The 12,430-nt window shown below is 38.0% G+C and overlaps 1 protein-coding gene across 8 annotated transcripts in view; it reads left to right on the top strand.

Moving 5' to 3' along the window:
- fdl (beta acetylhexosaminidase fused lobes) overlaps positions 1-12,430 on the top strand; it is a 236,394-nt gene that overhangs the window by 210,137 nt on the left and 13,827 nt on the right. For all 8 annotated transcript variants that reach the window (XM_073955235.1, XM_073955234.1, XM_073955228.1 and 5 more), the window contains one exon: positions 9,507-10,162. In XM_073955235.1, coding sequence (XP_073811336.1) covers positions 9,507-10,162 — 656 coding nt within the window. The remainder of the gene's footprint in view (positions 1-9,506; positions 10,163-12,430) is intronic.

Raw genomic sequence — 12,430 nt, 5'->3', positions numbered from 1 at the left:
CTCTAGGCGTGGATTTTTTAAGAATATTTTTTCATGGACCATCAGCCCTCTAGGCGTGGATTTTTTAAAAATATTTTTTCATGGACCATCAGCCCTCTAGGCGTGGATTTTTTAAGAATATTTTTTCATGGACCATCAGCCCTCTAGGCGTGGATTTTTTAAGAATATTTTTTCATGGACCATCAGCCCTCTAGGCGTGGATTTTTTAAAAATATTTTTTCATGGACCATCAGCCCTCTAGGCGTGGATTTTTTAAGAATATTTTTTCATGGACCATCAGCCCTCTAGGCGTGGATTTTTTAAGAATATTTTTTCATGGACCATCAGCCCTCTAGGCGTGGATTTTTTAAGAATATTTTTTCATGGACCATCAGCCCTCTAGGCGTGGATTTTTTAAGAATATTTTTTCATGGACCATCAGCCCTCTAGGCGTGGATTTTTTAAGAATATTTTTTCATGGACCATCAGCCCTCTAGGCGTGGATTTTTTAAGAATATTTTTTCATGGACCATCAGCCCTCTAGGCGTGGACTTTTTAAGAATATTTTTTCATGGACCATCAGCCCTCTAGGCGTGGATTTTTTAAGAATATTTTTTCATGGACCATCAGCCCTTTAGGAGTGGATTTTTTAAGAATATTTTTTCATGGACCATCAGCCCTCTAGGCGTGGATTTTTTAAGAATATTTTTTCATGGACCATCAGCCCTCTAGGCGTGGATTTTTTAAGAATATTTTTTCATGGACCATCAGCCCTCTAGGCGTGGATTTTTTAAGAATATTTTTTCATGGACCATCAGCCCTCTAGGCGTGGATTTTTTAAGAATATTTTTTCATGGACCATCAGCCCTCTAGGCGTGGATTTTTTAAGAATATTTTTTCATGGACCATCAGCCCTCTAGGCGTGGATTTTTTAAGAATATTTTTTCATGGACCATCAGCCCTCTAGGCGTGGATTTTTTAAGAATATTTTTTCATGGACCATCAGCCCTCTAGGCGTGGATTTTTTAAGAATATTTTTTCATGGACCATCAGCCCTCTAGGCGTGGATTTTTTAAGAATATTTTTTCATGGAACATCAGCCCTCTAGGCGTGGATTTTTTAAGAATATTTTTTCATGGAACATCAGCCCTCTAGGCGTGGATTTTTTAAGAATATTTTTTCATGGAACATCAGCCCTCGAGGCGTGGATTTTTTAAGAATATTTTTTCATGGACCATCAGCTCTCTAGGCGTGGATTTTTTAAGAATATTTTTTCATGGAACATCAGCCCTCTAGGCGTGGATTTTTTAAGAATATTTTTTCATGGAACATCAGCCCTCTAGGCGTGGATTTTTTAAGAATATTTTTTCATGGACCATCAGCTCTCTAGGCGTGGATTTTTTAAGAATATTTTTTCATGGAACATCAGCCCTCTAGGCGTGGATTTTTTAAGAATATTTTTTCATGGAACATCAGCCCTCTAGGCGTGGATTTTTTAAGAATATTTTTTCATGGAACATCAGCCCTCTAGGCGTGGATTTTTTAAGAATATTTTTTCATGGAACATCAGCCCTCTAGGCGTGGATTTTTTAAGAATATTTTTTCATGGAACATCAGCCCTCTAGGCGTGGATTTTTTAAGAATATTTTTTCATGGAACATCAGCCCTCTAGGCGTGGATTTTTTAAGAATATTTTTTCATGGAACATCAGCCCTCTAGGCGTGGATTTTTTAAGAATATTTTTCATGGACCATCAGCCCTCTAGGCGTGGATTTTTTAAGAATATTTTTCATGGACCATCAGCCCTCTAGGCGTGGATTTTTTAAGAATATTTTTCATGGACCATCAGCCCTCTAGGCGTGGATTTTTTAAGAATATTTTTCATGGACCATCAGCCCTCTAGGCGTGGATTTTTTAAGAATATTTTTCATGGACCATCAGCCCTCTAGGCGTGGATTTTTTAAGAATATTTTTCATGGACCATCAGCCCTCTAGGCGTGGATTTTTTAAGAATATTTTTCATGGACCATCAGCCCTCTAGGCGTGGATTTTTTAAGAATATTTTTCATGGACCATCAGAACTCCAGGCGTGGATGTTTTAAGAATATTTTTTCATGGACCATCAGCCCTCCAGGCGTGGATTTTTTAAGAATATTTTTTCATGGACCATCAGCCCTCCAGGCGTGGATGTTTTAAGAATATTTTTTCATGGACCATCAGCCCTCCAGGCGTGGATGTTTTAAGAATATTTTTTCATGGACCATCAGCCCTCCAGGCGTGGATGTTTTAAGAATATTTTTTCATGGACCATCAGCCCTCCAGGCGTGGATGTTTTAAGAATATTTTTTCATGGACCATCAGCCCTCCAGGCGTGGATGTTTTAAGAATATTTTTTCATGGACCATCAGCCCTCCAGGCGTGGATGTTTTAAGAATATTTTTTCATGGACCATCAGCCCTCCAGGCGTGGATTTTTTAAGAATATTTTTTCATGGACCATCAGCCCTCTAGGCGTGGATTTTTTAAGAATATTTTTTCATGGACCATCAGCCCTCTAGGCGTGGATTTTTTAAGAATATTTTTTCATGGATCATCAGCCCTCTAGGCGTGGATTTTTTAAGAATATTTTTTCATGGACCATCAGCCCTCTAGGCGTGGATTTTTTAAGAATATTTTTTCATGGACCATCAGCCCTCCATGAATATTTTTTCATGAACCATCAGCCCTCTAGGCGTGGATTTTTTAAGAATATTTTTGCATGGACCATCAGCCCTATAGGCGTGGATTTTTTAAGAATATTTTTTCATGGACCATCAGCCCTCTAGGCGTGGATTTTTTAAGAATATTTTTTCATGGACCATCAGCCCTCTAGGCGTGGATTTTTTAAGAATATTTTTTAATGGACCATCAGCCCTCTAGGCGTGGATTTTTTAAGAATATTTTTTCATGGACCATCAGCCCTCTAGGCGTGGATTTTTTAAGAATATTTTTTCATGGACCATCAGCCCTCTAGGCGTGGATTTTTTAAGAATATTTTTTCATGGACCATCAGCCCTCTAGGCGTGGATTTTTTAAGAATATTTTTTCATGGATCATCAGCCCTCTAGGCGTGGATTTTTTAAGAATATTTTTTCATGGACCATCAGCCCTCTAGGCGTGGATTTTTTAAGAATATTTTTTCATGGACCATCAGCCCTCTAGGCGTGGATTTTTTAAGAATATTTTTTCATAGACCATCAGCCCTATAGGCGTGGATTTTTTAAGAATATTTTTGCATGGACCATCAGCCCTATAGGCGTGGATTTTTTAAGAATATTTTTTCATAGACCATCAGCCCTATAGGCGTGGATTTTTTAAGAATATTTTTGCATGGACCATCAGCCCTATAGTCGTGGATTTTTTAAGAATATTTTTTCATGGACCATCAGCCCTCTAGGCGTGGATTTTTTAAGAATATTTTTTCATGGACCATCAGCCCTCTAGGCGTGGATTTTTTAAGAATATTTTTTCATAGACCATCAGCCCTATAGGCGTGGATTTTTTAAGAATATTTTTGCATGGACCATCAGCCCTATAGGCGTGGATTTTTTAAGAATATTTTTGCATGGACCATCAGCCCTATAGGCGTGGATTTTTTAAGAATATTTTTGCATGGACCATCAGCCCTCTAGGCGTGGATTTTTTAAGAATATTTTTTCATGGACCATCAGCCCTCTAGGCGTGGATTTTTTAAGAATATTTTTTCATGGACCATCAGCCCTCTAGGCGTGGATTTTTTAAGAATATTTTTTCATGGACCATCAGCCCTCTAGGCGTGGATTTTTTAAGAATATTTTTTCATGGACCATCAGCCCTCTAGGCGTGGATTTTTTAAGAATATTTTTTCATGGACCATCAGCCCTCTAGGCGTGGATTTTTTAAGAATATTTTTTCATGGACCATCAGCCCTCTAGGCGTGGATGTTTTAAGAATATTTTTTCATGGACCATCAGCCCTCTAGGCGTGGATTTTTTAAGAATATTTTTCATGGACCATCAGCCCTCTAGGCGTGGATTTTTTAAGAATATTTTTCATGGACCATCAGCCCTCTAGGCGTGGATGTTTTAAGAATATTTTTCATGGACCATCAGCCCTCTAGGCGTGGATGTTTTAAGAATATTTTTTCATGGACCATCAGCCCTCCAGGCGTGGATTTTTTAAGAATATTTTTTCATGGACCATCAGCCCTCTAGGCGTGGATTTTTTAAGAATATTTTTTCATGGATCATCAGCCCTCTAGGCGTGGATTTTTTAAGAATATTTTTTCATGGACCATCAGCCCTCTAGGCGTGGATTTTTTAAGAATATTTTTTCATGGACCATCAGCCCTCCATGAATATTTTTTCATGGACCATCAGCCCTCTAGGCGTGGATTTTTTAAGAATATTTTTGCATGGACCATCAGCCCTATAGGCGTGGATTTTTTAAGAATATTTTTGCATGGACCATCAGCCCTATAGGCGTGGATTTTTTAAGAATATTTTTTCATGGACCATCAGCCCTCTAGGCGTGGATTTTTTAAGAATATTTTTTCATGGACCATCAGCCCTCTAGGCGTGGATTTTTTAAGAATATTTTTCATGGACCATCAGCCCTCTAGGCGTGGATTTTTTAAGAATATTTTTTCATGGACCATCAGCCCTCTAGGCGTGGATTTTTTAAGAATATTTTTTCATGGACCATCAGCCCTCTAGGCGTGGATTTTTTAAGAATATTTTTTCATGGATCATCAGCCCTCTAGGCGTGGATTTTTTAAGAATATTTTTTCATGGACCATCAGCCCTCTAGGCGTGGATTTTTTAAGAATATTTTTTCATGGACCATCAGCCCTCTAGGCGTGGATTTTTTAAGAATATTTTTTCATAGACCATCAGCCCTATAGGCGTGGATTTTTTAAGAATATTTTTGCATGGACCATCAGCCCTATAGGCGTGGATTTTTTAAGAATATTTTTTCATAGACCATCAGCCCTATAGGCGTGGATTTTTTAAGAATATTTTTGCATGGACCATCAGCCCTATAGGCGTGGATTTTTTAAGAATATTTTTTCATGGACCATCAGCCCTCTAGGCGTGGATTTTTTAAGAATATTTTTTCATGGACCATCAGCCCTCTAGGCGTGGATTTTTTAAGAATATTTTTTCATAGACCATCAGCCCTATAGGCGTGGATTTTTTAAGAATATTTTTGCATGGACCATCAGCCCTATAGGCGTGGATTTTTTAAGAATATTTTTTCATAGACCATCAGCCCTATAGGCGTGGATTTTTTAAGAATATTTTTGCATGGACCATCAGCCCTATAGGCGTGGATTTTTTAAGAATATTTTTTCATGGACCATCAGCCCTCTAGGCGTGGATTTTTTAGGAATATTTTTTCATGGACCATCAGCCCTCCAGGCGTGGATTTTTTAAGAATATTTTTTCATGGACCATCAGCCCTCTAGGCGTGGATTTTTTAAGAATATTTTTTCATGGACCATCAGCCCTCTAGGCGTGGATTTTTTAAGAATATTTTTTCATGGTCCATCAGCCCTCTAGGCGTGGATTTTTTAAGAATATTTTTTCATGGACCATCAGCCCTCTAGGCGTGGATTTTTTAAGAATATTTTTTCATGGACCATCAGAACTCCAGGCGTGGATGTTTTAAGAATATTTTTTCATGGACCATCAGCCCTCCAGGCGTGGATGTTTTAAGAAAATTTTTTCATGGACCATCAGCCCTCCAGGCGTGGATGTTTTAAGAATATTTTTTCATGGACCATCAGCCCTCCAGGCGTGGATGTTTTAAGAATATTTTTTCATGGATCATCAGCCCTCTAGGCGTGGATTTTTTTAAGAATATTTTTCATGGATCATCAGCCCTCTAGGCGTGGATTTTTTAAGAATATTTTTCATGGATCATCAGCCCTCTAGGCGTGGATTTTTTAAGAATATTTTTCATGGACCATCAGCCCTCTAGGCGCGGATTTTTTAAGAATATTTTTTCATGGACCATAAGCCCTCTAGGCGTGGATTTTTTAAGAATATTTTTTCATGGACCATCAGCCCTCCAGGCGTGGATTTTTTAAGAATATTTTTTCATGGACCATCAGCCCTCTAGGCGTGGATTTTTTAAGAATATTTTTTCATGGACCATCAGCCCTCTAGGCGTGGATTTTTTAAGAATATTTTTTCATGGACCATCAGCCCTCTAGGCGTGGATTTTTTAAGAATATTTTTTCATGGATCATCAGCCCTCTAGGCGTGGATTTTTTAAGAATATTTTTCATGGACCATCAGCCCTCTAGGCGCGGATTTTTTAAGAATATTTTTTCATGGACCATAAGCCCTCTAGGCGTGGATTTTTTAAGAATATTTTTTCATGGACCATCAGCCCTCTAGGCGTGGATTTTTTAAGAATATTTTTTCATGGACCATAAGCCCTCTAGGCGTGGATTTTTTAAGAATATTTTTTCATGGACCATCAGCCCTCCAGGCGTGGATTTTTTAAGAATATTTTTTCATGGACCATCAGCCCTCTAGGCGTGGATTTTTTAAGAATATTTTTTCATGGACCATCAGCCCTCTAGGCGTGGATTTTTTAAGAATATTTTTTCATGGACCATCAGCCCTCTAGGCGTGGATTTTTTAAGAATATTTTTTCATGGACCATCAGCCCTCTAGGCGTGGATTTTTTAAGAATATTTTTTCATGGACCATCAGCCCTCTAGGCGTGGTTTTTATAAGAATATTTTTTCATGGACCATCAGCCCTCTAGGCGTGGATTTTTTAAGAATATTTTTCATGGACCATCAGCCCTCTAGGCGTGGATTTTTTAAGAATATTTTTTCATGGACCATCAGCCCTCTAGGCGTGGATTTTTTAAGAATATTTTTTCATGGACCATCAGCCCTCTAGGCGTGGATTTTTTAAGAATATTTTTTCATGGACCATCAGCCCTCTAGGCGTGGTTTTTATAAGAATATTTTTTCATGGACCATCAGCCCTCTAGGCGTGGATTTTTTAAGAATATTTTTCATGGACCATCAGTCCTCTAGGCGTGGATTTTTTAAGAATATTTTTCATGGACCATCAGTCCTCTAGGCGTGGATTTTTTAAGAATATTTTTCATGGACCATCAGCCATCTAGGCGTGGATTTTTTAAGAATATTTTTCATGGACCATCAGTCCTCTAGGCGTGGATTTTTTAAGAATATTTTTCATGGACCATCAGTCCTCTAGGCGTGGATTTTTTAAGAATATTTTTCATGGACCATCAGTCCTCTAGGCGTGGATTTTTTAAGAATATTTTTCATGGACCATCAGTCCTCAAGGCGTGGATTTTTTAAGAATATTTTTTCATGGACCATCAGCCCTCTAGGCGTGGATTTTTTAAGAATATTTTTCATGGTCCATCTCAGCCCTCTAGTCGTGGATTTTTTAAGAATATTTTTCAGGACCCATCAGACCTCTAGGCGTGGATTTTTTAAGAATATTTTTTCATGGACCATCAGCCCTCTAGGCGTGGATTTTTTAAGAATATTTTTTCATGGACCATCAGCCCTCTAGGCGTGGATTTTTTAAGAATATTTTTCATGGATCATCAGCCCTCTAGGCGTGGATTTTTTAAGAATATTTTTCATGGACCATCAGCCCTCTAGATTTTTTAAGAATATTTTTTCATGGACTATCAGCCCTCTAGATTTTTTAAGAATATTTTTCATGGACCATCAGCCCTCTAGATTTTTTAAGAATATTTTTTCATGGACTATCAGCCCTCTAGATTTTTTAAGAATATTTTTTCATGGACTATCAGCCCTCTAGATTTTTAAGAATATTTTTTCATGGACTATCAGCCCTCTAGATTTTTTAAGAATATTTTTTCATGGACTATCAGCCCTCTAGATTTTTTAAGAATATTTTTTCATGGACTATCAGCCCTCTAGATTTTTTAAGAATATTTTTTCATTGACTATCAGCCCTCTAGATTTTTAAGAATATTTTTTCATGGACTATCAGCCCTCTAGATTTTTTAAGAATATTTTTTCATGGACTATCAGCCCTCTAGATTTTTTAAGAATATTTTTTCATGGACTATCAGCCCTCTAGATTTTTTAAGAATATTTTTTCATGGACTATCAGCCCTCTAGATTTTTTAAGAATATTTTTTCATGGACTATCAGCCCTCTAGATTTTTTAAGAATATTTTTTCATGGACTATCAGCCCTCTAGATTTTTTAAGAATATTTTCTCATGGACTATCAGCCCTCTAGATTTTTTAAGAATATTTTTTCATGGACTATCAGCCCTCTAGATTTTTTAAGAATATTTTTTCATGGACAATCAGCCCTCTAGATTTTTTAAGAATATTTTTTCATGGACTATCAGCCCTCTAGATTTTTTAAGAATATTTTTTCATGGACTATCAGCCCTCTAGATTTTTTTAAGAATATTTTTATGGACAATCAGCCATCTAGGCTTGGATTTTTTAAGAATATTTTTAATGGACCATCATTGTGGATTTTTAAGATTATTTTTTATGGACCATCAGCCCTCAAGGCGTGGTTTTTTTAAGATGTTACCTTACAACCAGTTGGCTTGACACAGTCCTCCACCCTGAGGTCCAAGGGCTGGGAGGTAGCCCAGTCTTGTTAGTTCATCAATCTTATCATTTCCCTCAGAATGCTTCATTATGGCCCTACATAATCGTATAATTTCTTCTGTTCAATAAATTATAGAAGAACATTTGCAACAATTTTATTATTAAATAATTTATTTCTATTCAAAATACCAGTTAACAATTGTTGTTAACTGCGACGCACACAATTAAATTCACATGATTGTTGTGTACACCAACGATTACGAGTACCGCCACAACCCAAATACAAGTAGAGCCTACAGGTGTTTGAAAAACGGTCGTACCCATACATTCTTCGTGCTATGCAACCAGGGCCTCTAAGGCCACTGTAGCGTAGTTGATTACAAACGGGAAACGCTGCAATAATATATTAATACATATTATTTCGATTATCAGATAAAGCTAAAAGGACTTACGAACGCCTCCAGGACACTGGCATTGAACCAAAGCTAGCATTGCAGCTAGTAAAATAAATCCGATTTGAAAATACTTCATATTGTAATGAAAACCACAGGTGGTTTGGTAATAACTTTCTCAGAGGTCTCCTGGTTAATATTTATACAATTTTATTTAAAAGTATTTCTTAATGCAATCATATTTTTTCTTTTCTTAACAAAGAGTTCTGTTCCGCAATAAATATTGCAACCTATTGTCTCTGAGAATCAACAATAAGGGGCGACTTGTGCAAATAAGTAACATAATATACCCCGTACCTAATATACTCCGTTTCATATAAGTTCAATGATATGGAACCCGCCTATGCTTCCCCAAAGGCTGGAGAGGAATTTAATGTTCTTATTTTAAATTTAAGAATTGTCCCCTAACGTATTCTTTAAAATAATTGTGTGTGTTTTTCTTTTTTCATTTCAGACCCGTGGAGAAAATCTGGACCTACAAATGTGAGGGAGACAAATGTGTTCGCTATCATTATTTAACCTTGGCCAAGGGTGAAAAACGTGTGCCTTTTATGACCTGCTCGATGACATGTGGTGACATTAACATTTGGCCACATCCCACCATTAAGTCCGGTGTTAGTTCTAAGTCCCTAACATTTTCGATGGAAGATATCGAATTGCGTTTAGACACACCCTATCCTCAGGTGGAGACACAATTTCGTCAATCATTTGAGCTGTTTCTCAAAGATTTACGACGAATACAAAGACTGGATTTTAGAGATTCAAGCGGTGATGCCGATGGCAGTTCGGCTGATCACATAGCCGCTCCAGCAGCAGCTGGCGGCGACTCTTCAGCGAATGCGAATGCCAACAAAGAAGACACCATTGTAGATCATGATCACAAAAAACGTCATAAACGGCGTTATGCCGATGCCGGACAAACAGAGTCGCATCGTTTACGTAGCGAAAATCTTGGTGCAGCCTCAATTCTGGTCAATGCATTTGGCGGTGGTGGCGGTTCAAGGAAACGCTGTGATATTGAAACATTTACGATTAACGTTAGCGTACATAAATTTTCCGATTTGCATTTAAATTTTGAAACGGATGAAAGCTATCGCCTGACAGGAGGATGTAAGTATGAAAAATAACGACAAAATCTAAAAATAGGTGGTATATTAACAATTCCCCAAGAGGACTTTTAGAAGACCTCAAAAAAATATTCAAAAGAAGACCTATAGAAGACCTCGAAAGTTCTTTCGTCTATAGAAAACTTCAAAAAGTCTTCGGTGGGCTATATAATACCTCAAGAGATCTTCTGTAGTCTTTATAAGGCCCCAAAATTTCTTCTGTGGTCTATAGAACACCTCAAGAGGTATTTTGTGGTCTAAAAAAGACCTCAAAAGGTCTTTTGTGGTCTATCGATGGCCTCAGGAGGGCCTTTGTGATATATAAAAGAACTTCAAAGCTGTTCTGTAGTCTAAAAAAACTTCTGTGGCCTATAACAGACTTCAAAAGGTATTCTGTGGCCTATAGAAGACCTCAATAGGTCTTTTGTGGTATATATAAGTCTTCTGTGGCCTATAGATGACCTCAAGAGGTCTTCTGTAGCCTATAGCAGACCTCAAGAGGTCTTCTGTGGCCCATAGAAGACCACAGGAGGTCTTATGTGACCTAGAAGAGCTCAAGAAATCTTTTGTGGTCTATAGAAGACTTCAAGAAATCTTTTTTTGTATATATAAGACCCCAAAAATATTCTCTGGTCTAAAGAAGATCTAAAGAGGTCTTTTGTGCTCTATAGAAGACCTCAAGAGGTCTTCTGTGGTATATAGAAGACTTCAAGAAGTCTTCTGTTATCTATAGAAGAACTTAAGAGGTCTTCTGTGGGCTATATAAAACATCAACAGATCTTTTGTGATCTTTATTAGACGCCAAAAGGTCTTCTGTGTTCTATAGAAGACCTCAAGATGTCGTTTGTGGTCTATAGAAGACCTCACGAAGTCTTTTGTGGTATATAAAAGACCTTAAAAGGCCATCTGTTATCAAAAGAAGACCTCAAGAGGTCGTCTGTGGCCTAAAAAAGATATCAAGAGGTTTTCTGTGGCCTAAAGTAGACCTCAAGAGGCATTCTGTGGCCTATAGAAGACCTTAAGAGGTCTTCTGTGGCCCATAGAAGGCTTCAAGAAGTCTTCTGTTATCTATAAAAGATCTTCGGTCGGCTATATAAGACATCAACAGATCTTTTGTGATCTATATAAAACGCCAAAAGGTCTTCTGTGTTCTATAGAAGACCTCCAGATGTCCTTTGTGGTCTATAGAAGACCTCACGAAGTCTTTTGTGGTATATAAAAGATCTTAAAAGGTCATCTGTTATCTAAAGAAGACCCCAAGAGGTCTTCTGTGGCCTAAAGAAGACCTCAAGAGGTTTTCTGTGGCGAAAGTACACATCAAGAGGCCTTCTGTAGCCTATAGAAGACCTTAAAAGGTCTTCTGTGGCCCATAGACGACCTCAGAGGTCTTCTGTGACCTATAAAAGACCTTAAAAGGTCATCTGTTATCTAAAGAAGACCTCAAGAGGTCTTCTGTGTCCTAAAGAAGACCTGAAGAGGTTTTCTGTGGCCTAAAGTACACCTCAAGAGATCTTCTGTGGCCTATAGAAGACTTCAAGAAGTCTTCTCTTATCTATAAAAGATCTTCGGTCGGCTATATAAGACCTCAACAGATCTTTTGTGATCTATATAATACGCCAAAAGGTCTTCTGTGTTCTATAGAAGACCTCAAGAGGTCTTCTGTTGCCTATAGAAGACCTCCAGAAGAGGTGTTCTGTGGCCTAAAGAAGACCTCAAGAGGTTTTCTGTGGCCTAAAGTAGACCTCAAGAGGCCTTCTGTGGGCTATAGAAGACCTTAAGAGGTCTTATGGCCCATAGAAGACCTCAAGAAATCTTCTGTGACCTATAGAAGACCTCTTGAGATCTTCTGTGGTCTATAGAAGATCTTCTGTGGCCTATAGAAGACACCAAGAAGTCGTCTGTTATCTACAAAAGATCTTCGGTCGGCTATATAAGACCTCAAGAGGTCTTCTGTGGTCTATAAAAGACCTTAAAATGTCATCTGTTATCTAAAGAAGGCCTCAAGAGGTTTTCTGTGGCCTAAAGTACACCTCAAGAGGCCTTCTGTGGCCTATAGAAGACCTTAAGAGGTCTCCTGTGGCCTATAGAAGACATCAAGAAGTCTTTTGTTATCTATAAATGATCTTCGGTCGGCTATATAAGACCTCAACAGATCTTTTGTGATCTATATAAGACGCCAAAACGTCTTCTGTGTTCTATAGAAGACCTCAAGAGGTCTTCTGTTGCCCATAGAAGACCTCCAGAAGAGATGTTCTGTGGCCTAAAGAAGACC

The sequence above is a fragment of the Musca autumnalis genome, unplaced genomic scaffold (assembly GCF_047663935.1).
Source record: "Musca autumnalis isolate F117 unplaced genomic scaffold, ASM4766393v1 scaffold_5, whole genome shotgun sequence".
Lineage (NCBI taxonomy): Eukaryota > Metazoa > Arthropoda > Insecta > Diptera > Muscidae > Musca > Musca autumnalis.
The sequence above is the reverse complement of the archived record's forward strand: the minus strand, read 5'-3'. Positions and strand labels throughout refer to the sequence as shown.